Raw genomic sequence first — 25,647 nt, 5'->3', positions numbered from 1 at the left:
CCCCACCTCTCCAAATTGCTATGGTTAGATGATTCTGGAAAACATATTGCTGAGTGAAAGAAGGCAAACACAAATAATCCAACCTATATGATTCTATTTACATGAACTTCAAAAAGAGCCACAGTAATCCATGGTGTTAGACTGTCAGGATAGAGGTTGGCTTTGGGGAGGAGGGGGAGGTAGAGATGAAGGCAGAGCCCAAGGGTTGCTCCTGGAGTGCTGGTAATGTTCTGTTTCTTGACCTGGCTGCTGGTTATTAGGATCTTTGGGAAAATTCTTAAGGACTGTACACTTCTGATTGGTGTACTTTCTTGTATGTGTCTTATACTTCAATCAAAAGGTTTTAAAAATTCCACTATTATCACCTACCTGAAACTCCTTGACCACGGGGGGGCCAAGGTGCTTGGGGAAAAGAGACTGAGCTGATAAAATTATCTGCAGATTTAATTACTGATAGGTAACTGCCACAAATAGATTACTTTGTCACACACACTCATGTCAGAACTCCCGTGCATTTTTTTTTCTAAGATTCTATTTTTCCTTTTTCTCCCCAAAGCCCCCCGGTACATAGCTGTATATATTTTTGTAGTTGTGCGTCCTTCTAGTTGTGGCATGCAGGATGCCACCTCAGCATGGCTTGATGAGCGGTGCCATGTCTACGCCCAGGATCCAAACCGCAAAACCCTGGGCCACCAAAGCAGAGCATGCAAACTTAACCACTCGGCCACAGGGCTGGCCCCAGAACTCCTGTGCATTTTAAGAGGTGTCTACTGGGGCCTGCCCAGTGGTGCAGCGGTTAAGTGCACACGTTCCGAGTCGGCGGCCTGGGGTTTGCCCGTTCGGATCCCGGGTGCGGACATGGCACCGCTTGGCAAGCCATGCTGTGGTAGGCATCCCACATATAAAGTAGAGTAAGATGGGCACAGATGTTAGCTCAGGGCCAGTCTTCCTCAGCAAAAAGAGGAGGATTGGCGGCAGATGTTAGCTCAGGGCTAATCTGCCTCAAAAAAAAAAAAAAAAAAGAGGTGCCTACTGTTGACCTGCATTCATCCAAACAATGACATGATCACAACAGAGCTTCAGCGTGCTCTCTGGAGTGATGGGAGAGGTTGCACAGGCTCTGCTCTCTGACTTCACGGGTTTCAAGCCTGGATCAGCCATTCATTAGCTACATAACCTTGGACAAGTTATTTACTTCTGCATTCTGTCCTATCAGAGAATCATCATTACATTCCCAACCGACAGGAATGCTCTCTGTATTAAATGAGATAATACAGTACATAGGAAGTGCTAGGCACAGTGTCTGGCACATAATAGGAGCCCATTAATGGTAGACAATTATTTGAGCATAAAGGTCTCCATCAGTAATCCCTGGACACTGTCTCGCAGATAATCGCTACCTGCTATTAAAGCTCATCACAGCAGGAAACATTCTTTTTTTTCTCCCCAAAGCCCCAGCATATAGTTGTGAATCCTAGTTGTAGGTCATTCTAGTTCTTCTATGTGAGATGTCGCCACAGCATGGCCTGATGAGCGGTGTGTAGGTCCACGCTCAGGATCCGGGCCAGCCCCCAGCAAGCAACGTTCTCAAAGCCACTTCCCTGGGAGTAAACTCAGGTCTCACGATCCACCTGGGAACCAGACTCTGCAGTGCCAGCAACAGGTTTTTCAGGATATTTGCTTTCAGAAGCACTGCCCCATTCCATTGCCTCAGCCAGCAGCGCAATACCTGTGTCCCTCCCAGTCTTCCCATGGCCCTGGACACAGAGGGAGCTGTTTCTCATACCTCCTACTGCATGGTCACATGAGCTTCCTCTAAAAGCTTCTAGATGAAAATTTTCAGGTGGAAATACTTGGAAGCAGACTTCATGCTCTTGCTTCTAATCCTCGAGAGGCTCATGGTTCTTTGCCCACTTCTTCCCAGAGGTTCCCCTGGCTCCAGGAAACAGTGTAAAGGTGAAAACAGTCTCCACACCCAATGTCAGAAGGAAAGTCTGACAGAGGGGTAGGAGACAGTCAAAGCAGTCTCTTTGTCCTTCTTCCAAGATAAAGAACTTTTTCAACACATTGGCATTTTCAAAAGGTCAATGGTGGTTATCTCTAGCTAGTGGGATTATAGGTATTTGGCATTTTTTTAATGATTTTCTCTATTTCCCTATTTGTCTACAATGACTATGATAAGATTCTTTGGGGTCTTCTCTAATTACAAAAGCATTTTGTGCTCAATGCACAAACCTTGGAAAGCACAAAGGAAAAGGCCCCTTAATCACATCATGTAAAGATAACAGCTGTTAACATTTTGGCATATGTCTTTCCAGACTTTTCTCTATGCAGAGATGCTTCATTTTTGTGATCTGGAAAAAAACGAAACAGTTAAGAGACAGAGCCTTCGGTCTTTAGTCTTCAATTTTATTTCTGTTTTTAAACAGCATCTAACGGCTTGGGAATGTCCCTAACAGCAAGGGCCCGCCCCATGCACTCCCAGAGGCGCCCCCAGCCAGGGCTGGGGTCCAGGCTCCAGGAACTCCTCCTCGCCCACACCAGCCATCAGGCCTATTTTCTCTCCGTCTCCAGAGACTTGGGACAGAAGAGGGTCTCCAGTTAGAGGGGAATTGGGACTAAGGGATGCTGCGTGGAAGGATTGGACTCAGACACAGCTGCCTTTGTTAGTCTCAGGCTAGTTTGGGATTTGGTAGCATGCTCAGACAGACTGTGGGAGGGCATCAAGAGGGGCTCCTGGACTCCTCTCTGGCCTCAGTCGTTCCTGGGCAAGCCCTCCAGCAGCCCTTCCTCTTGCCAGGCTCAGCGCATCGCCTCCAGAAGCTGGCAGATGGTAGCCTGTGGTAACTCAGCATGCCTTGCTGCGACCCGGTCAGCTGCACTTTACTGCCGGCCTAGGCAGGGAGGGTTATCAGGAAGGTAATGACGACTCGGACCTGAGTGTGTCCCCCTGCCTCCGACCACAGGGCTTGGGAGCTCCCCAGACCAACCCCTTACCAACTCTCATCTAAAGGGGAATAGAAGGGAATCTCTTTGTGAGGAGGGGCAAACTGGGCATTTACACCCCAAGCATGGGCACAGCTGGGCCCCCAGTGCATGCACTAAAGCAGCAGGGGCAGCTCAGCCGGGGGAGTAGGGGCCCACAGGGCTGCATCTACCCTTCCCCAACTCGCACACCCATGGTAACCATGGAAACATAACCACCCGCTCCTGCCAGCTGCCTGGGTTTAGACAACCAGGCCTGGCCCACCTCCACCCAGCCAAGGCCTGAACTGATGCCAGGCTGGCCACAGAGTGGCTGCAGGAAGAACTGAGATTGGGCGATTCGGTCAGTCCAGGATTCCAGCACAGCTTGGGAGGACTACCACAGGAGCCTCCACGCCTTGCTGCCTGGGCTGGGGTCAGACGGGGCGTAGTCAGCCAGCACGGTGGCCAGCAGAGCCAGCCGCGTGGCCCCGGATGCCCTCTGCCTGTGGGTTAACAGTTACTGTGGGGCAGTAGCCCTTGCTGCAGCAGCAGCAGCCTCTGGGCCTCATTGAGGGGGCTTTCTGGCTGCTGCTCCTCCTGCCCCGGCTGCTCAGCTAGCCCCCCAGGGCTGAGGATGTACCGACAGTCACTGGGGATGCCCCCAACTGCCCCTATGCCACTGCCATCCCCAGCCCCGCTGCTGGCCTGGTCCCCGCCAGGCAGGTCCAGGCCGCCTCCCTCAGCAGGCTCCTCGGCTCTCTCAAGGTTGATGTACAAGGGGTCCTGGCTGATGGACAGCACAGACAGGTGGCCCAGGATGTTCTCCAGCTCCATTCGCAGGCATGTGAAGCTCGGGCGCTGCTTGGGGTCGGCACTCCAGCACTGGTACATGAGCTCATACCTGGGGCAGAGAGAAGAGTAAGGGGAGGCAGCGAAGAGCCAGAAGAACAAGGAAGGATGTTCCTTCCCTCAAAAGCAGAGGCCCTTTAATCATATGGAACCAGGATTTAAAAAATAAGTGATCCCTATTTTACCAATGTGGAAACTGAAGCACAGAGAGGTTAAGAACCTTGACTAAGGTCACACAAGTAGAATGTGAAGGAGCTGTGATTTGAAGCCAGGTGAGTTGGCTCCAGAGTCTCTCCAATGCTGTCTTGGGAGGGGGTACTGGGAGTGTTTTTGTTCTGCAGAACTCAGGCTGGAGTCTGGGTTATTTTAATGGGGTGGATTTGAGCACCAACCCTTTGTCCTAAATGCTCACTCACTCAGGCAAGTCTTAAATCCTTATTGTTCCTGGACACCTTTGAGAACCTGAGAAAAGCTTCCAGCCCTCTTCCGCTGACAGGAACACTTTATATACAATTTCAGGAGCCTTACAGATTCCCTGACATCTTATCCCTGTTCCCAGGGAATGCCTCAGGCTGAGGGAAAAAAAAAACAACAAACTAATGGGAAGGGGCTGAGACCAGATCTAGTCAGAGCAAATGCCTGTGCCCATGATAAAAAGCCCAGCACACTGCCCCGACACCAGCCCTCCTGACAGGGGCCCCCACTGATGGGGAAATCATGCCAGACACCGAGGAGGCCATGGGAATGGTCTGGGGCCACGGGTATGGGGCCGGGCTGGGATACATTGTCAAGGCTGTGCTAGGAGCCAACTGGCGCCTGTCCACTAGGCTGGCTGGTGGGAAGCCAGCATCTGCCCACTCTTTATTGACAACTCCAGCTTGGGAGGAGGTTACGCCAGGGCCTGGCCCCCACTGCCCAGCAAAACCTCTGCAGCTCCACAGGCCCAGGCAGGCTGCAACCCTAGAGAGACCTGAGCTTCCTGCCCTGCTGTGCCCTGTGCTCTGCTGAATGAATAGGAAGAGTAGGGCCTGGTTCGTGCATTCCGATTTTCCCCCTACCCACAGTCCAGGCTCAAGTACTTCAAAGCCAATGCCCTAGGGAAAGAGCACCCCACCAATTAGGCTAAGCCTTCCTCTGCCTGTCCATGTTCTCGGACCTCTGGAGGTGCAACCCCACAGCAAGAAACGGGGAGCGGATTCCTTCCCTGGGTCACCATGGACTCCCTCCCCCGGGACCCAGGGGAACTCTGCCTTGCATGGGGTGGGAGAAGAACACCAGGGCAGACGAATCACAGTTGACGTCATGGTTAAGATCACAGAGATCTAGGTTCAAATTCCAACTCATCCACATAATAGCTGTGTGACCTTGGTCACATTACTTAACCTCTTTAATCCTAGTTCCTCATCCACAAAATGGGGATAATAATAGTCTTTTCCTCCTCGGGTTAGAGGAGGATTATGTGAAAGAATGCCTGTGAAGTGCCCAGCTAGCTAGTGAGACTGTCTTGAGTCGCACGGGGTCTATGACTCTCCCCTGTGCAGTGGTGTGTCACACCCTGCCCCACTTCTGAGGGCTCCGGGCATTCAGGGAGGAAAGAAGGCAGCTCCCTTCTCCCCGGGATCTGTTTGTTATCTTAGGTCCCCCCACTCTCTCAAGAGGAGGCCAAGACAAGAAAAGAACCCAACCTCCCGCCCCCAGCGCCCCCTCCTTGTCAAGCAAAGAATGTGATGGAGCAGCAGTTTTTTCTTGTCCCTGTGCAGCCCTCTCTGAGGGGGAGGGAGAGCTCAGCCGCGGTTTTCTCAGACTAGCTGGGGAGAGGAGTGGGGGCGGGGAGAAGGCGACAGGGAAACCTGCACTCCTGCTCAACCCTGTACCTTCTGCCCTCGGGGTTCCTGGTTCTCCCCGGGGAACTAGAGAAAACAGAATGATAGGAAAAGGCTGGAGCAAGAAATATGGGATGGGAAAGGGGGAGAGAAAGAAAACAAGGAGGCAACAGATGAAGAGGGAGTTTGGAGTGGAGGTTAGTCTTCCCTGTCTTCCCTCTAATGACAAGGACATATCCACCAAAAAAATTAAAAAGGTCTAATCAAGGTTCTGAGCTCCCACTGGGCCAGGAGCTGTGGTGGCAGCCATCAACTGAAACCCCAAAGTCCTGTTTCCTCCCAGAATCCCCTTCCCGGGGCACTCACACGTCCTCCAAACAGTCCGGAGGCTGTTTCAGGCGGTTCCCGCCGATGAGGTAGTTGTAAATCTCAGCGTTCTCGATGCCAGCATATGGCGTCTGCCCACGAGTCATGATCTCCCACATGGTCACCCCAAAGGCCCACTGGGACAGAATCAAGGTTGGAGAGGAGGTGTCACTAGGCTTTGGTGACACCTGAGCCAGGCAGAGCCCTGAGGCAAGCACAGCTGGGGGCTCAGGGCCCTCATAACTGGGCAGCCAAAGTCCAGAGGGCAGACCTGGCTAGGCCCTTGAGGATTCTAGAGGTCCATCCACACAGCAGTCCATACCACTGTGTCACCACCAAGCCTCACTGTGGCACCCACTCACCACGTCACTGTGCACAGTATACAGGTTGTCAGCCAGGCTCTCCAGGGCCAACCACTTGACAGGCAATTTGGAGGCACAGCCCTGACGATAGTAGTCCCCGCTGTAGATTTTCCGGGACAGTCCAAAGTCAGCCACGCACACTGTCATGTCTTCTGCCAGCCTACGAGGGGTATGGGAGGATGGAGTCAGCCTTCCGCCGTGCTGGCAGCCTGACTAAAGCCAGGGCATCTATGCTCCCAAGCTGTCCCCATGCAGAGCAGATACTGTCCCAGGCGGGGGCTGACCATTAGCTAGCTCCTCCTGGCACTAGCTGCTCCCTCTTACCCCGAGCCCTCCGGAATTCACATACATGCAATTCCGAGCGGCCAGATCTCGGTGGATAAAGTTCCGGGAGCTCAGGTACTCCATGCCACAGGCAATGTCCACCATGAACCGGATCAGGGTCTGCAGGGGCAGGTTCTGGTGGGCAGACAGGGCAAGCTCAGGCTGGATCTGCCCACCCAGCTGGAGCAGGATGAATGGGGAGAGAGCCTAAAGACTGTCCTCGGAATCACTGAAAGAAAAGGAATGGAGGGGCTTCCCAAGGCAAGGAAGCTCTGGCAAATCTGAGAGGGCCCGAGAGTGAAGACTCCCCCATTCTGGGACTTCACGGGTCTCTTCCGCCAGAAAAGACACTTGCTCAGCCTAAAATTCCCAGCAGGGAGAAGGAAACCTGCTGGCTCAGAGCCCCGCCTTCTCCCAATCAGCTCAACTGGCCCTACCTACCAAGGCAACCTCTCTCCCAGGGTCTTTGACCCTTTCCAACTCCTGGTCCCTCAACCACAGGCACTCACAAAGGGGTTCTCCCCCATCCGGGAGGCGAGCAGGAAGGCGTGCAGGTCCCCGTGCTTCAGGAAGGGCAGGATGACCATGGGGATAGGGAGACGGCCTTTGGCCCTGCTCCGGAGGCTCACCCCTGGGGACAAGGGAGAGTTGGGAGTGGGCTCATAAAAGTCAAGGGACGGCTCAGGCGTCTGCATGAGCCCCCGGCTGCTGGGTCCTACCTCTAGCCCTGGCTCTGTTGCCTCTTTCCCCACAAGTTCCACACTGGCCTGGTGACTACCCAGGAGGGACTCTGGCTGCCCCCAGATCTCTGGAGCATCTTCTCTGTCCCCTCCTCCTCCGTTCACATGAGCAGTCTTCATGTGCAGACAGTTGGTACAGGGCCTGCAAACTAAACTCCTTACCTGGAGTCTGATCAGAATCCAGCCAGGACCCTCCTTGCTATTTTGCCATCTTACTCACCAGTAAGTCCAAACCTCTGTCCCACAGGCTGCTCTCCCACCTTGAGGGAGCACAGTTTTAGCCCTGTTTCATATCTGCCTCCCCCAAGAAGGGGCTCACCAACAAGCTTGGCCACGTGTGGGTGGTCAAACTCCTTCATGCAAGCCGCTTCCCTGAGGAACTCTTCAATGTCGCTTGAGGCAATGATGTCAGCTGGGAGAAAAGGATGGGAGGGAAGGAATGAGGGAGATGTGCCCCCAGTTCTGACCCAAGACTCCCAGGCCTTGTCCTTCAGATGTCCTGGGCTTCCCAGGGGGCCCAGGAAACAGTCTGGCTGTGAGCAGGAGAAACTCTCATGGGGTAGTGCTACCCCACGATTTCTCCACTTGCTAATGCCTTCCCTTTGGTTTGGACAGCCCAGCAGCTCAATCGACCACAGCTCTGATCACCCTGAGTGAGCCCAGGGATCAGTCACTGCTGACGGCAGAGAGCAACGGCTGGGGCACGAACGAATATGGGTTTACACCTGTGAATTATTCACATGGTACAGACAACATCCCAGTTAGTGCTGACTAATTCTTCTTGGGAAGTCTAGGGGCCCAGCAGAGCCTGCTTCAGGATCAGTCACCCCTTTCACCCTGCCCAGCAATGCCCTCACTCCATGTCTACTATTCTGCACTCACCTTTCAGCATCTTTACAGCCACTTTTACAAAGGAGCCATCCTCCTGCTTCAACTGGGCCTCCCGCACTGAACCAAACTCTCCTAAGAACCAATCCAAATGATGGTAAGTCCCCTCATCCTCCTGTCTCCTACCCTCTTCCCTCCCAAGTGACCTTCCATAGGGACATCATCACACTCTGGGGCCATTGCAGAAGGCTCCCTCATCTGTAGCCAAAGCAAAGTATGCTGTGAGTAACTTCTCAGCCGTCCTTGTCCCCAGCCACCATTCCCCCAAACATCCCAAACTCAGGAGTCTACAAGCATACCCTCTTTATAGAAGCTGACCCAAATCCACACCACACCCTCAAAGTGAGGGGAACAATCAAACACATCCAGACATGGCAAACTCCACCGGTGCCAATCCCTGCACAGCCCCACATACCTTTGCCCAACATCCGGCCCAGAGTGAACTGCTGCTCTGGAATGAGCACATCCTCCAGTTTGTCCTTCAGTTCATCGCTGATGCCCAAGCTGTCCACTGTGGGGACGGGGGTATTGAGAAAGGTTCCTGATCCAAAACCCAGCCTGCGCCTTACACCCGACTCCACCCTCAGAGCAGAGATGAGCTCAGTTTAGCTCTCCCACTGCTAGGATGGCGCCCTCCATGAGGGTAGGTCTGTGTCTTTTCCACTACTGTGTGCTTGGGACTCCTCAAGGTTCAGACATATTGGTCAAATTAACGAGTTAGTAGAAGGAATGCAGATAGGGGCACAAGGTAGCCCAATTTTTCCTTCTATGATTCCCCATCACTCACATGTGGCTTCGATGCGCTCAGGCCTTTCCCGATTGAAGGACCGGGCTGCCCGGAAGTGAACGGCTGGCTCCCCCCGGGCCATGACACTGTCAAAGGCTTGCCTAAAAGGAAACCCAGGACTTGGGATCAGCTCCAAAGTCTTCAGTCACCAGCTGCCTCTTCCTCCGTGTCCCTACCCGCTTACCCAAACCGTGTCTCCTTCCGCCTCTTTCGAAGCAGGATGAGGGCCAAGGCAGCAGCTGTCACCAGGGCTGTCAGCACACCTAGGACCACAGGCACCCAGGATGTGCGGCTGTGGGGAGGGCCCTGCTGGCCTGTGGGAGACAGGGGCAGTGGCATGAGCTAGGAGGCATGACACCAAGGAGTCCCTTTAGAACCTTCTGATGACGGCCATTTGGCCTGGTCAAGAGGGTCCCCTCAGACACTAAGAGTCCCAAGTGGAAAGAGGCTCCAAAGGAAGACTCAAGAGTTCACACCCTGTCAGTGACAGGCCTGGCTGTTGGAACCTACAACTGACCAGGGATTTCTATGCTAGTTCTGGGGCAGTGAGGGGATGAAATATAGTTTAAATACCCCCTGGCATCAACTGCTCGACTGAGTCTTTGGCCTCTTAGGAGGAAAGGCGCTCCCAGCCTCCTCCTGCCAGCCTGGGTTGCCCTGGAAAGTCTCAATCCTGTCCCCTCCCCCTATAGGCCTCACCTGCATGGTCATGAGAAGAGACCACCAGTGGCTGACTCCAGGGCCCGCAGCCAACTGCATTGGAGATGCACACACGCACAGTCAGGTCCTTCTGGGGATCCCAGCCTGTCAAGTTGGCCCTGGTCCCCTCTACTGTCAGCTCACCCTGCAGCCAGGAAAAGCCCCCATTCCAGACTGAGTCTGAGCAAAAGACCTCCAGCTGGGGGCTGAAGGCAGAGAAAGGTCTAGCTAGGAACAGGGGAGGTTAGGGACTCTATGGGTTCTGTGGGTTCAGCAGCTGCAGGAACACAACCTGCTGGGAGTCATCACATTCCTGCTCCAGGCTGCAGAGGCCTCTCCTGGACACAAATAAGGCTCAGTCCCGGATGCAGGGGGGATGGGAGGGAACAGGGCTGGGATAAGAAGGCCTTATCTGTGCCCTCCCCCAGTCTGTGCAGGAATGTGCTTCCTGCTTTACATACAAAGAGGCCACTAGACACAATCCTAACAGGAGACATAATCCAATAAGGAGTACAGCCTGCAGGGCAAGGCGAGGAGGAGTGGACTCCCTGGTGGTGGGACATCCAGCCCACCAAGGCCCCCAGACCTCTCAAGGACAGCCATTCTAAAGCTCTAAAGGCCTTGGAGCCCTGAGGGCTGACTCTGGGACACCTGGAGAGTGGAGGCTTCTGGATGCCCCTTACCTGGGTTCCGTTGTCTTGAACCCAGGACAGTTTATAGGGTCCCAGGGGGCCTTCCCAAGGGCCCTCGGGGATCACTTCTTCCCACTGCAGGATGAGGCCTGAGTCTGTGCGGATGGCATGGAGGTTCTGGGGCGCACTGGCTGGGGCTGCACCCAAAGAGAAAAGGTTGCTAAGATCCCTGCCCTTCCCACCATCACTATCCCATGCAGGCCTTTGGAACCAACCCCCAAGAACTAAACAGCTCAGAGAGTAATGGGGACCAGGGTGGGGCGGGTGGTGGGGGAGAGCTTGCCTCCCAGTTCTGACTGCTCTCACCCACAGCTGTAGGGAGAAGGGGGAGCAATGGCAGGACCCACAGCACCGCAGTTAGGCAGTGTTGCTCTTCATCACCTTGGTTACTGCCTCAGCTGCATCCTTTGCCACTCCCCTCTCAGCCCTGCCAGCTTCCTTGCAATCCCTAGATAACTCCAAGCAAGTGTGGGCCGTGGGGTCTCTGCACTCATTCCTGAAGTGATTTTACCCCAAATATGGCTCCTTCCTTCTCATTCAGACCTCAGATCTCTTTACTGGGTATTCTTGGACTCCCTGGGGCACTCTTCACCACCTTTCCCACTTTGCTTGTCTGTCCCGCCCCCTAGAACTAGAGCTGCATGGGAGGGGCTTGGATTTACCTAGTTCACAGGTATGCAGCAGGTACTCAGTGTTTGCTGAATGCTGCATGATCGACCCTCTCAAGGAGCCCCTCTCCCCATCGCCTCCATTCAGAACGGGAGCCAGCAGGGCCCTGCCCAGCCACTCTGCTCTGTAGGTCCCTTACCTAGACCCTTTGTCCGAAAGGGCACCCAGTCAGCATATGGAGAAGGCCCCAAGGCGTTGGCACAGCGCACCCTGAGGCTATAGTTGGTGGCAGGTGCCAGGTCCCGGAGCAGGCAGGTAAAAGGTGGCACGGGGACCACAACAGCAAGGACCTCCCAGCCCCCTGGGGCCTGTGTCACCTACAGAAAAGCAGAAAAACTAATGATGTAGACGAGGGAGATGGAAGATGGGATAGGTATGGGTATGCGGGGTGCAGGGCTGAGTTAATGCCTCCTCTAAGTCTATCAGCAAGCACTTGCAGCCCACTCCCTCTCACTAGCCCCCGCTCCAATAACACACCAGGTTCCACACCTCCATGCCTTTGCAAATGCTGTTCCCTTTGCTTGGAATGACTTGCTCTTCCCAGCAAAGTCCAGCTTATCCTTTAAGACTCAGTGCAAATACCACTTTCTCTGTGAAAGCCTTTCTCAACTACCCTAGAAAACTCATGCCCCTCTGTGCTTAGTACATAACTTGGTAAGAGAAGTTACTACTTGTTGGAACTGTCTGCATGCCAGCGCAAAGTCTCAGAGCTTCTCACCGGCTGAACCAGGCCTTCACCTTAGATTTTGGGGGCCCAGAACAAGAGTACAAATGGAGATCCACGTACCGTATAGCTAAATATGTAAACATTATAAATCAGCTAACGAACTATTGAATAAAATATTTCCTATTTAATATGTTGACAAATAAAGCTTCAAAACAACCTGGAAGGTCAGTTTTGCATTTATAATCCTCCAAATCCTTGGATTCCCAAGCCAGGATGTGGTGGCATAGAAGAGCTAGCCTCCAGCCAAGAGTCTGCACCATGAGGGGCATCAAGTGCATGGGAGTGGACTATGCTATCTGCATATGCATCCCCTCACAAGTGGCTGCCCTTTGGACTTACAGGTACATATACCATACCCTCCCAAGGATGGACCAGCGAAGAGGCCCACACAGGCCCCAGAAGCAGACTTGAGGCCATAAGGCAAGAGATTCTGAGTACCTCAAGTATGGTGTGGTGTGGTGGTTATTGGGGGGCTTTGGGAGGGTGTTCTCATGTCTAGATGGGCATCTCCCCTTGGCCCTACAGGTTCCTTGCCCAGGACAAGTGGTGCAGCCAAAGGAGGGCCAAAGTGGGGTCCTCTAAATGGTAGAGCCCAGAGCAGGGGCCTCTCCTGCCTGGAAGAACTGCCTAGGACAGTTTCAAAGATGCTCATTAAATACCTTTTGAGTAAACATATGAAAATGAACAAGCCAGCATCACCTCTTGTTTTTAGTATCACCTTACCCAGGTTTTCTACTCTCTGGGGCTTAGAACCTCTTCTGGTCCCCTTGTTTTCTTTGGCATGAGTCAGGGGGTGGGGCACGAGAGTACAGGTATCAGATAAATCAGAGGTTTGGATTTTCGCCCACATAAGAAAAATTCTTCCAGGCATCCCAAATCGGCTCTAGTGATCTGCTCCAGCCTGAAGAATGCACGGCTGAGCCAATCTGCAGAGTCACTTGATTGCCAGCGCACCCTATGATAAGGGGCGGAGGCCAGGGCTGTTCCTAGGAAGGGAACAACACCTGAACAGAGTTGGAGACAAGCCCCACAGGCAAGTCTAGGCAAACATGATACCACTGTCAACAAAGTGTCACTGAGGTAGCCAGAAGGAAGATGGCCAGGAGAGCCTGTCCTGCCCTCTCAGCCTACCTGGACCGTGCATGATTGCAGCAGGGCTCGGCCGTCGGCCCCTGGTGTCCAGGCCACGCTGGCATTGCTGCTGGAAAGCTTCGTCACTGTGATGTTGAACGGGGCTGCAGGTGGTGCTGTGGATGGGGACTTAGAGTCAGTGCCCTGGAGTTCAGTGTCCAGGATGGACATGAGAGGAGGGAGCAGAAGGCATGGGAGTCAAGCCTTGAGTCTCTCCCTAGGGTCTGCCCCACCCCACCCCCAACCTAAAGATGGCTACTCAGTACTCCTAGGACCACAGTAATGCACAAGCCAAGCAACCAGTAGGGGACAACTACTCATACCTGGGAGAGTGCATAGGCTATGGAGAGAGGTTGCCTCTCCCTGAATCAGGGGCCCTGTCTGAGCAAGGAATAGGATAAGATAGTGGGCGTGTGTGGGGACAGGACCTCGGCCTTGGAAGACACAAACGAGAGGCAGCCGTCCCTGCTGCCCCAGCCCGTTCCTGCACACACTGGCTCTCTCCCTCCCTGTGCACACCAGCCCTTTAGGTCTCCTCTGTCATCCTGCTAGGCTGTTTTCCCCACCCCCATTCCCTCTACAGGGGCTGGCAGAAGCAAGGCTGGGCACGAGCCTTGACCATCTCCTGCTGGTTCCCTCTCTCCCTCCCTCCCAAGGACTCTGCTTCGTGATGGGAAATCTGCTGTGACGTCAGGTTTCTATTCTCATCTCAGCCATAGCAGGGTCTCAGGTGCTCCCACTAGGAATGGAGCTATGCCAATTAACCCCTTGTCTCTCAGATCCCAGCAGGACCGATGGGAACTGGAACACCAAATGATTCTAACTTCACCCATGGCTGGACAGCTTGCTGAGCACGCCCCCACCTCACCTGCCCTCCTTCCCTGCCAGTCCTCCTACCTTGAAGACGAACAGTGGCTGGGCGAGAAGAGGCCAGGCCTTTTAGGTTGTGAGCTTCACAGGAGAACACAGTGCTCTGGGTCACCCCTGGGGCCAGAAAACCTCAGTCAGCACCCCCAAGCAGCAGCTCCCACTCAGTCTGGGACTGAGGAAGGGGGATACTTAGGCTCTCAATCAGAATACCCTAGAAGTCCCTCCAGCCAAAGGCAGGGGCTAGACAGTGAGGTATGGTGGAACAAACAGGGACTTTGGAGTCTAATGGGCCTGGATATAAATCCCAGGGCTGGGGCTCTGTTTTCTCACCTCCCAAATGGGAGAATTGTGAGAACCAAAGGATGTAACGTATGTAAAGTGCATGGAACACGGTAAGAACTTGAGAAATGTCATACCAACCCTCCCACCTCAGTCCCATCTCGGAAGACAACACAAAGCTGCCTCCCTTTTTCCGGTCACTCCTTTTATTGCACATTCCAAAGCCCTTCTCTATTTGCTGTGCCACATCATTGTTGTCTTTGCAGATTCTCTGCCTTGCAGTAGTTCTCAGCTTATATACATGCCTTGTCTCCCCAATTATACTAATTCCTTGGGGGCTGGATGAATGGCTTCCATTCCTTTTGTATTCCCTCGATCCCCCGTGGTGCCTAGCACAGTGTGGTGTGTGGAGTAGGAGTTCACTGAGTGCTTATTATCAGGCCGGCTGCCTGAGGGTCCCAAGCACGCACATCTGGAGAGAAGTGAACCCAGCCTCCTAATCTGCTCCAACCCAGCACCTCTTGAACAGTTTCTACCCTTGCTTCCAACAGGTCCCATAGTCCATCTCTTCTCAAGAGGGGACTTGGCAGATCGGAGCCCTTCCCTCCCACCTTCCAGTACATGAGACCACACTCACACTCCCATCCTTTTTGGCCACTTCAGGCTTCCACTGAAACAGAAAACTTTGTTTCACAAATAAGCAAGCCTCACAAGCATGTGATATATGTATGTGCCCGAGGATCCTGGAGTCCAGGTGGGGGTCCAGGTCTAACTGTGTGGAGGTATGGACAGATACATTTGTTTGGGAAAATGTCTGGAGATTTCTGGAAAGGGCGCTTAGAAGAGGAGGCCCCTGTATGTTTGTGCTGGCCTCTCTCTCTCCCTTCCCCCTGCCATTCCCCGCTCTGCAGCCTGAGACTCTTGTCTTCTAGGCGAGTCTGCCAGACTCTCCTTCTAGCTCTGCGTGGGCTGGTTCCTGGCTCCTTCCCTTGGGAAGTGGGGGATAGGTGCCCCTGGTCCCACACGATTCATCTCCCAAGGCCAGCTACTGTGAACAAGAGAAAGAAGCTCCAGCATCTTCCTTAAGCACACTCAGCAGGATCACCGCTAATCAGCCCACCCAGCCAGCCCAGCAAACCTGATGAATGAGCTTAGTAACGGTGCAGCTCACGCACCCAGGCACTGGAGCTTGCTCTGGATACACACAACAGCAAACTTAGTGATTTAAGCAGATTCAAACTCTGCCAGCCTCTCCACCCCTTCTCAAAGCCCCCTCCTGAGGTTGCTCACCTGTAACATTTAAAACGGAAGGAGAGGGAGCAGGTTCCCCAACCTTCGTGCCTCCTCGCCACCAGACAATGGTAACAGGTTCGGGGGGACCCACAGCCTCACAAGACAGTTGGAAAGGCGCATTGGGTGGCACTGCCAGATCTTTTGGCTCCACAGTGAAAAATGGTACACCTAGGGAGAAAAGGCGGGTGGGAGTGAGCCCTGCCACCTCTGGGTTTCCAGCTGCCCAAACCATAAGTTGCTTCCATTTAAAGCCGTCTATGAGAAGGTCCCACAGGCCCTTGTGACTGGGTCACCCATAGAACAGGCATCTGACTTGAGAGGGGAGCTTCTCTTCTTTGGCCTCCTTAGGAATACCCTTTATGCTGTCCCCTTGGTCACTGGAAATTCTGCCTTCCCAGACCTGCTCTGACAGCCCTTCTCAGAGCAATGGAGAAGGCGGAGGGAAGGGAGCTGAGGGAGGGGCAAAAAAGGGGGGTAGTGGGCGGAAGCTTCAGCAGAGTAGGGCTGGCTGGCAGGCCCCAGAGCCCGTTCAGGGCCCTTTGTTACTTCTTAGTCACTTTGTTTTCCTGGGCTGAACAGCTCTGAGCTCCCTGCGCAGCTGCGGATCCTTCCTTCCCTCCCCCAGACCTCCCCCTCCTGGCCTGGCTACTTAGCAGAACAGAGTCCAACCCCAGATGGGTGCTGGAGGCTTGCTGTTTAGACAACTGAAACTGACTGCATCCCATAGGTTGTGGGTCTAAGTTGCCCCCTTGGCTCTCAAATACCCAGACTCCAGTGGGTATGGTCTTCTGATGTCTGAGATATGCCTGGAGCCTGGTGCAGTCAGTACCCAGAAGGCAGTGGGGCAGCCCAGGTTCCAGTGAACTTTCTTCTGCAAAGATGTGGTCACTAGCAGACAGCACCTGCTCCAGGCCAACATGCCCAAGTGATTCTGCCTCCTCACCTTCTACCGTGAGCCACACTGGCTGGGAGATCTCAGTTTCGCCCCCATCCTCCACCTGGCACCAGTACCGGCCCGCATCAGAGCGCTCCACTGACTTCAGGCTGTGGAAACAGGACACCAGGCTCACCTCCCAGGGTCAAGGGGGGGCAGCTCTTCTGGGGAGACTCAATGGGTTAAGCCTGTCCCCACTTCTGGAAGTTTCCACAGGTTGCCGAAAAAAACCCACAGACGTCTGGGCGTCAGCATTGCCCCCAGCTCTGAAGCCCCAAAGTAAGAACACAGCCTGCCTCCAGGCTGGCATCCCACACCTTCCCCCGCAGTCCTGCACCTGAGGAAGCCAATCCAGTGCTGCTCACTGACTGGGATGTACACCTGATCCACACTCTGGACCACGGCCCCATCCTTCACCCACTGTATCTCAGGATCTTCCATCCCCTCCACGCTGCAGTTGAGTTTCACTGGCTGCCCCTGAGACACTGTCAGCTTCACTGGGGCTCCCATGAGCTTCAGGCCTGAGAGGTGGGAAGGAGAAGGTGTCAGTCTGCTTGAAAGGGACCCTGTCTCTGGAAATACCCTCTATCCTCTTCCAGAACCTAGCTTCTGTGTCAGAGGGCTCATTCTCTGCCAAGGAAGCAGAGACAGGACGGTGTGAGAAGGAAAGTGGCCTGGACCTGGGCTGGGGGAAGGGGCATGACAAGCTCTCCAGGCACCATTTCTGCCATTGCCAAGTTCCTCCCAGCTCTTAGGAAATGACCTCTTCCATATACCTCCTTACCGGCAATGTTAAGTTCAGGCCCAACCATCAAAAGGAAGGCAAGAGAGGCTGAAACAGTGGGGGTGTTCTCATATACCTGGGGCAGGTACTGCCCTGGGATTGACTACTGCACCCAGCCAGTGCAACAGGCTGCCAGCTCTCCACCCAAGGTGTCAGCCCAAAGCCCTCACGGCTGCTGGCACACCCCTGAACCGCACCCCACCCCAGCAAATGAAAGAAAGCTGAGGAAGGGAAGGAGGGGGTGCTCCCCTGAAGTGGAGAACATATGGCTGCAAAACCACGTCAGATCAAACACATGGCAGCCTTCCTGGCAGCTGCCCGCTCTATTAATACCTGAATGTGTGCAGGGGCGGGTGCTAGGAAGGTAGGAGGTAGAAGGGAGGGGAGGGGCCCTGAACAGGGAGCCCCAGACTCCTGGGCTACTGTCACACCAACAGGAGCCACCCTCTGGAACCCTACCCTCTGCAAATACATATGCATACATTCACACACACACACAGACACACACCCTTCCTGGTCTGCTGGCATGTTTTTAAGCAGAGAGGGACAGGTGAACCATCCACATAGCTGAAATACAGTCCTGCTTCTTCCTGCCTTTCGCTGTGTAATTCCAGGCAAATTACTGGACTCTGATCTTGAGACACACATCTTTCAGTTCGTAAATACTTGTCACTCTTTCCCTTCTCTTCCCTGAAAAGCTGATATGGCAGGGAGTGCTGTCTCAAAAGAGGGTGCCAGCCCCGTGGCTGTGGCTCTGGCCTGTGTCTCTCCCCTGCTCCCTTCACCCTCTCAGGATCAGTCACAGGGCAAAGAGGGATAGCCTCACACTCCACTACACACGCCCAGTAGTCCCAGGGGAGTGTAGTGTGAACTCAGGGGTCCAGGATGCTGCAAGCAGCACTCCTAAGGCTGGCAAATGCCTCGGTTGCTATGTGGAAACACAAGGCTAACCCCCACAAAGACCAGCAATCCTGCCCCAGCCCATCCTCTTCAACATTCCAGTTTCAGGAAGCTCTAAGTGGGCACAGGAACTAGAGTATGCCCAGATGTGTTTTGTGACTGGGCACCCTGACAGCTCCTGTACCTGAATGGTGTAGGGGTGCCTCTTGGGTGCTCAGCTCAGAGTGGGACCTTCGTGTGTGGCCGGGCGGAATGGGGTCCCCAGGACTGGGAGGGGAGAGCAAACAACTAGGAACATCGAGGCGGGAAAACCCAGTCCCAAACAGCCCCCGCGGACCACTCAGCCCACAGCCCCACTCCTTTCCCTTCCACCCCGCCAGAAGAGCCACGGGCGCGAGAAAGTTGGGGGTGGGGGCCCCGACGCGAGATCCGGCAGCGAACACCCCGCTGCGCCCCTTCCCCCAAGTCCCGGCCTCGCAGCTTCGATCCCCCCACTCCAATCTCTGGCCCGCCCAGGCCCGGGGCTCGCTCAGCTACTGTCCCTGGGCTCCGACCCCGGCCGCGCCCCTCCGCAGCCCCCCGCTCCCCGCCGCCTCCCGGGCCAGCCCCTACCTGCGGCCGCGGGCTCCGGGAGCAGCAGAGCGGCCAGACCCGCCAGCAGCAGCAGCGGCGGCGGCGGCGGCAGCAGCGGCAGCGGCGGGAGCCCCGGCCGCCCCATGCTCCGCCTCAGCGCCATCGGCGTCGCCGCCGCACCATGCCGGGCCCGGCCCGCGAGCGCCGAGGGAGGAGGCGCAGGAGGGCGGAGGAGAGGATAGGGGAGGGGAGCGGAGGGGAGGGCCCGGGAGGGGCGGGGGCCGGCCCGGGGGCGGCGCTGGGGCCGGTGCCTCGGAGCCCCGCGCCCGCGGCGAGGCGCGGCGGCCGCCGTCAGCGGCGCGGGGTCCCCGGGGCCGCTCCTGGGCCACCGCGCTCCTTCCACAGCCGTCGCCGCCGTCGCCGCCGCCGCTGATTCATGTTCTTCCCCGAGCCGCCGCCTCCTCCCCGGCCCGCCCGCCCGCAGCCCGAGCTCGTACCGCCCCCCCGCGGAGCCCCGGGCGGCTCGCTCCGAGCGTCAACCCGGCCGCTACCGGCCCGGTGTCCGGCCTCGGGCCGACCCCCGCCCACAGACCTCCCCAGCCCCGGCCAGCACCCCCAGCCCCGGCCACCCCAGTCTCGAACCCGAGGATCCGGCTCGGTCCCCTGGATGAGCACTCCAGCCACGCCCCTCTCCCACTCCAGCATCTTTTCAAACCCGACACTCCAGATTCTTCCCTCAAAACCTCGCTAGAAGCCTCTACCACACCCCAACTTTTGTCCAGACTCTGATCCCAGAACCCAGCAGCCCCCTCCCAGGACATAAAGCATGTCAATCCCCTACACACTCCCAACCATCAGGCCCCCGAAATTGTCGTGACTCAGGGCTCCCCCCACAGGATCTACTAGCACCCTTTTGTGCCTCTTGATGCTTTCACCCAAACTCCCCATATTCGTGCTCCATTTTCCACCTCTTGATCTCCAAGACCTTGGACCTCGCATCTTGAGTTTTCCAAGATCTTCTTGGTAGTTCTCAGGTTTTATCTGCCACCCCCACTGCTACACTAGATAGGTGAAGGCCCAATGGCCCATATCTTTAAGGGCTGTTATTCTTCCTAGCTGCCTCGCTGCTTCTACCCCCGCACTCCCCAGGACATGGTGTGAAAGTTGGCTGTGTCCTCACAATATCCAATAAAACATTAGCTATTAAGCTATTATTAGTAGACCACCTTGCACACAGTAGGCGCTCCATAAATAGATGCCTGTTAAGTGAATGAATAATTGTCTCAGAGCTTGGCCTGCCCCACAACCAGTAATCACGGGGGTGGCTGTGCCCACGGACATCCTATCAGGCAGATGCAGAACTGGTTCCAAATCCAGCCTACCAAGTGTTCCCCTCCCCTTGCCCTTACCTCTCTCTACCTGTCCCCTGGAGCCTACTCCAAAGAGTCCGTCCCAGAAGTCCTGGGTGGGGAGGAGGGACAATCCACTCAGCACACCACCCCCCCATTTCCCACAGCCTCACTGGATCTTTCCAGGGATTCTCCTTCCGAGCAGCAGGGGCCTGCCTCTTCTTCCACTTGGCCCCATCAGTGCTTGTTTATTAATTATACTAATGATAACAACAACAGCAGTGCTGAAGGCAGTCTCAGACCCAGCTGGGGGCGCCCCCAGGCGGCAGCACAGGGAGAGACTCCAGACCCGCTGTTAGGGTTGGATGGCAGGGGCCTGAAGTCTCCCCTTAGCTGAGCGCTCTGCCAGTTTTCTTGGGCACTGTGGGTGGGGGCCAGGACTCTTTCCTAAAGGAAAAGACTTGCTCTATTCTAGAATCCACAGCTCCTGAGCTTGGACTGAGTTGGATCAGGACAGGCAGACAACAGTGTGGGGCTGAAGCCAGATTCTCCAGGGCCAAAGCTGCTGGGGCTATGTGGCTGCAGCAACCCTGCACTTGAGCGCTTGTCACTTCTCAAGGCCCTCTCCCCGACCTTTCCTCTCTGGAAGCGACTTCAAGTTTCCAGTGAAAGGAAGCCTCCTCCTGTTGACTCTGGCTGACATCGGAAATACCCCTCCTAGAGGATGTTGAACTCAGAGCCCAAACCCCTCCCTCCACTTTCTTTTCTCCCCTCGTTTCCTCCCCATCATTTCCTGAACTCTTACAGGGAATCTCAGCCCAAGGACCATCCTTTGCCACCAATCAAAATAGGCTTCTCAGACATGTCATGGATGCCGCTGCATTCTCCACTCACAAACTTCCTACCTCAGCTGCAGGCCTGAGGCACAGCACTGTCACCCTGGGGCAGGACATGTTTCCATTTGGGGCCAGGAGCCCCAAGTCTGCTTCCTCTACCCCTGCTTCTAAATCTCTCTCAGTTCTCGCTACTTCTACTTGCAGGGTAGGGGGGACTCTGGGGTCCTGGTCTTCTGACTTTTCAGCTTTATACATAGAGTGCTTGCCTTCCTGAACCCTTACAACCCGCTCTTCTTACCTATCTCCCTCATCTTTCTCTCTCTCTCTGGGCATGGTATAGGAACGTGCTTTGAGGGTATGTGAGCAGGTGTGATTTTGTGGAAGAGGTGTGTAGGTGGGTGAGAGGGTGTGCATTGTGATGTATGAGGGAGGGTGTGCATTTGTGCAAACTCTAAATGTGACTGACGCTTAGTGGGTGGATGGGGAGAAAATGTGTGCATGTGTGTGTGTGTGTGTTAACTGGAGGAGGCTGGCTGCCTGTGCAAATAGATGCCTGCAAAATCTCCCTTCCTTTCCTAAATGCATGGCTTGGAAGGAAACTAATCAAATCAACAGGAAATGTATTTGACCTAATGCAGGAACAGCTGTCCCAGGAGTTTCTGTCCTCAGAAAAGAACCAGAGCCAGCTATGATCTATCCCAGGGGAGAAGGAGGGGGCTGCAGGGGAAAGGAAGGGCCAGCAGCAGCCCCTTATTATGGATGGAGCTGGATTGGGCCCTGGCATCTCCCTGCCCGGGTGAAATAAGTATCTGCCCACTCTCTGCCTTTTATGACCCAGGACTGCCCAAGGAGGCCAAGGATTGGGAGAAGAAAAACACAAACCTGGAAATAAAAACCATCTGTCCACAGTGGCAGAACACCCTGACGGCAACCTTCAGCAGTCTCAGGAAGCAGCTACTTCAGCTTTTTCAGAGTAAGGACCTCCTCCTGTCCCCCTAAAGGGAGGGGAGAAACCAAAGTCAGCCACGGGGTCACGGCAGTCTTGCTGGCCCAAGGACCTATTCTTTCCCAAACACTGGTTAAAGAGGTGAGAGTTGGGAAGTTCTGTGTAAGTAATGGGGCAGGCCACAGACTGTGTTCTTCACCACCTCAGAGAAGGCAAGAGATCTATGCCTTTGGGGCCAAGAGGAAAACTACCTATAGGTGTGATGCCAGGGGCACTGGGGCCTGTTGCTGCACCTGCCAAACCCTCTTTGCCTGAAACTCCTAAGCCGGAAACAATGCCACTCCTCGCCCAGTTGGAGACAAAATGGAAAGGTAAATTCCTAGGAGAGACCTAGACAGAGAGACACTTTGACTTATAGTCACAAGGGGACTTTCAAATGATTAGACTTTCCCCAAAAGCACATTGAGGAAGTAGGAAGAGAAGAACAAGTTTGGGTTTTCTAAAACCTGGATCCAAACGTGTGGAAGAAAAAAATGTGTCCTCTTCAAAATTTCGCCTAGGGATGGCTCTGAGAGGAAGTTTCACGTGTGAGTGTGAGTGTGTGTGGATGCCCTGTAGCTGGCTGGCTGTATTTCTCTTTTTGAGCCTCTGGAACTGCAGCCTGACACGGGAGGCTTTTCTGGCTCTATTTCTAAAAAAGCTTTTTATTATAGGGTATTTTAAATGTGCACACAATTAAACAGAATAGTATAATGAATCTCCAATGTACCAGTCACTCTGCTTCCATGATTATCTTGGCCAATTGTGTTCTATTGTCCCATTTTTGTTGTTGTTGTTGTTTTGCTGGAGTTTTTAAAAGCAAATCTTAGCCATATAATTAATTTCAGCTGTAAATATTACACTATCTGTAACAGACTTAAAAAAACACTCATCCATATATCTATGCAGATGGTTACATACAGAAATATTTATAGACGTGTATAGGTAACAGTATACACGTATATATTTCCTTTCTCAGCTAAGAAGGGCCTAAAAGTAAAACACCCCAGGAGAAATGAGCACACCTAACATCCAAATCTTGGTTTCTAATACCATTTTCCAATAAAAGGAACCAAGAGTCCCTGGAGAAATGGCTGGGGCAGGAAAGATAAAAGATAAGCCTGGAGCATCTTGTAATGCCAGGAAGTAAAGACATGCTCAAAAACAAAAAACAAAACACAAATACACACACAAACACACACACACACACAGAATGATATATTTATATTTGAATAGATAAATTAGTGGGTAGGGGCCGGCCCCGTGGCCGAGTGGTTAAGTTCGCACGCTCCACTTTGGTGGCCCAGCGTTTTACCAGTTCGAATCCTGGGCGCAGACGTGGCACTGCTCATCAGGCCATGCTGAGACAGCATCCCACATGCCACAACTAGAAGAACCCACAACTAAAATATACAACTTTGTACTGGCGGAATTTGGGGAGAAAAAGCAGAAAAAAAAAATAATGGGGAGCATAGACAAATCTCCCACACAGAAGAATTATAAATAATTGATGTAGATACTCTACCCTCAAGTGTGGGTTGTGCATGGTGACTTCCTTCCAAAGAGGACAGGAGGGAAAGCAGGGGGGGAAAGTCACTCTACAGTGGAGAGATCTGACAAACACCACCTCAGCCAGGTGAATAAGGTTAAGACCAACAGAGACAATGCACGTTGATAGTAGGTACCCTTGATACCATGTGATAAAAATGGCATTTTAGCTCTGTGGTCTTCTTCCCCAAAGCCTATAACCCTAGTTTAATCCTGAGGAAAGCATCAGACGGATCCCATCAGAAGGACATTCTACAAAATACCCTATCAGTACTACTCTAAACTGTCCAACTTATCAAAAATACAAAAAGTCTACAAAACTGTCATAGCCAAGAGGAACCTAAGGAGACATGGCAACTCAATGTATTGTAGTGTCCTGGAAGGGACAAAAAAAGGACATGAGGGAAAAGTCGAGGAAATCTGAATGAAGTAAGGACTTTACTTGCTAATCATATGTCAATATTGGTTCATTAAGTCTAACAAATGCACCATATTAATGTTAGATGTTAATAACAGGGGAAACTATGTTTGGGATAAATGGAAATGCTTTCTTTGCGAATTTTCTGTAAATCTGAAACTACTCTAAAATAAAGATTATTTTTCAAAAAAACCCCTACATCCATACACAATAATTTTTTTTATAATCCTTAATATCCTATAAAACCCAGTTTGTGTTTCATTTCCCCCAACAGTCTCAAAAAACATCTTTTTACAATGAGTTCATTTGAATCAGGATGCAAACAAGGACCATATATTTAACTGATAGTCTCATGTATTTTTAAGGGGTGCTTTTTGTTGGTGATGAAGATTGGCCCTGAGCTAACATCTGTTGCCAATCTTCCTTTTTTTTCTCCCCAAAGCCCCAGCACATAGCTATGTATCCTAGTTGTAAGTCATTCTAGTTCCTCTATGTGGGATGCTGCCACAGCATTATTTGACGAGCAGTGTGTAGGTTCGTGCCCAGGATCTGAACCAATGAACTCCGAGCTGCCGAAGCCAAGTGAGCAAACTTAACCACTGGCCACGGGACCGGCCCCCTCATGTGTGTGGTTTTTTGTTTTTTGGGTTTTTTTGAGGAAGATTAGCCCTGAGCTAACATCTGCTGCCAATCCTCCTCTTTTTGCTGAGGAAGATTGGCCCTGAGCTAACATCTGTGCCCATCTTCCTCTACTTTATATGTGGGACGCCTGCCACAGCATGGCTTGCCAAGTGGTGCCATGTCCACACCCAGGATCCAAACCAGCAAACCCCGGGACGCCAAAGCAGAACATGCACCCTTAACCGCTGTGCAACCGGACCAGCCCCCCTCATGTGTTTTTAAATCTATAAAAGGTCTCCCTTCTCTCCTGAACGTGAAATTTATACAAGAAACTGGGTCCTTTGAAGAATTTTCCACAATCTGGATTTTGTTAATTGTATCCTTGTGCTATCATTTAACACGCTCCTTTACAGTGCGTATTTCTTATAGATTGGTAGTTAGATCTAGATACTTGACTAGATTCAGGTTCAATTTTTTGGCATGAAGGTTTCTTGGGAGGTGTTTTGTACTTCCAATTGCATCAGGTCAGGAGGCACATGTCCAGTGATGTTAAGGGCAGTTTAGTGACGTTAAGTTGGCAACCTGATCCATCCATATGAAGTCCTCATAACTTTTACCTAATAGTTTTATCAGTCATTGATGATCATTGCCTGGAGCGATTATTTCATCAGTGGTTGCAAACAACGATTTTCTACTATCTATTCTTTCTGCATCTTTGGCTCCAGTTCCCCCACCCTCATTCCCCATAATTTCTGATCAGGTCCAGTACTATTTTAGATCCCACGGCTGGCTAAATCCTAGTAGCTGAAATTTACTGCCGCAGTTGAGACCAAGAGAACTAGAGAAGGATTCTATAGAATACCTGGAAACTTGTTAGAAGAGCAAATTCTTGTGTCCTATGCCAGACCTACTGAATAAGAAACTCTGAGGGTGAAGCCTAGCAATCTGTTTTAACAAGCCCTCTAGGTAATTTTGATGCCTGCTAAAGTTTGAGAACCACTAAACTAACATTGGCTGCCTTAAGATGGCCTTCAAGGCGGGCTGGTGTCTTAGCAGCTAGGTTCGAGTGCTCTGCTTTGGCCACCCAGGGTTTGCTGGTTTGAATCCCGGGTGTGGACCTAGCACTGCTTGTTAAACCATGCTGTGGCAGGAGTCCCACATATAAAGTGGAGGAAGATGGGGATGGATGTTAGCTCAGGACCAGTCTTCCTCAGCAAAAAAGAGGAGGATTGG

General features: G+C 53.1%; 1 protein-coding gene across 2 annotated transcripts; it reads right to left on the bottom strand.

Annotated features, from left to right (window-relative positions):
- Positions 1-2,394: 2,394 nt before the first annotated feature.
- Positions 2,395-19,068, bottom strand: TYRO3 (TYRO3 protein tyrosine kinase). 2 transcript variants are annotated; one of them, XM_046653723.1, is made up of 19 exons: positions 18,697-19,068; positions 16,738-16,921; positions 16,410-16,510; positions 15,464-15,634; positions 13,922-14,008; positions 13,025-13,140; positions 11,306-11,483; positions 10,489-10,634; positions 9,806-9,950; positions 9,291-9,420; positions 9,107-9,207; positions 8,735-8,830; positions 8,314-8,394; positions 7,751-7,843; positions 7,201-7,322; positions 6,717-6,826; positions 6,368-6,527; positions 6,006-6,142; positions 2,395-3,868 (listed from the first exon to the last, which is right to left on the bottom strand). In XM_046653723.1, exons 1-19 carry the CDS (start codon positions 18,818-18,820, stop codon positions 3,478-3,480), a joined length of 2,673 nt encoding a protein of 890 aa, XP_046509679.1. In that variant the 5' UTR covers positions 18,821-19,068; the 3' UTR covers positions 2,395-3,477. The 2 variants fall into 2 exon arrangements, with proteins under 2 accessions (XP_046509679.1, XP_046509680.1); XM_046653724.1 differs by lacking the exon at positions 18,697-19,068 and adding an exon at positions 18,269-18,349.
- Between the last annotated feature and the right edge of the window lie 6,579 nt (positions 19,069-25,647).

Source organism: Equus quagga, chromosome 2 (genome assembly GCF_021613505.1).
Source record: "Equus quagga isolate Etosha38 chromosome 2, UCLA_HA_Equagga_1.0, whole genome shotgun sequence".
Classification (NCBI taxonomy): Eukaryota; Metazoa; Chordata; class Mammalia; order Perissodactyla; family Equidae; genus Equus; species Equus quagga.
The sequence above is the reverse complement of the archived record's forward strand: the minus strand, read 5'-3'. Positions and strand labels throughout refer to the sequence as shown.

What these genes read in the sequence shown, in the direction of transcription:
- TYRO3 (XM_046653723.1), bottom strand. Translation starts at nt 18,820, where the DNA reads ATGGCGCTGAGGCGGAGCATGGGGCGGCCGGGGCTCCCGCCGCTGCCG. An exon ending in TGCAATCATGCACGGTCCAG is followed by an intron (nt 11,484 to 13,024) that starts GTAGGCTGAGAG and finishes GCTTTTCTGTAG; the next exon opens with GTGACACAGGCCCCAGGGGG. An exon ending in ATACTGTGCACAGTGACGTG is followed by an intron (nt 6,143 to 6,367) that starts GTGAGTGGGTGC and finishes ATTCTGTCCCAG; the next exon opens with TGGGCCTTTGGGGTGACCAT.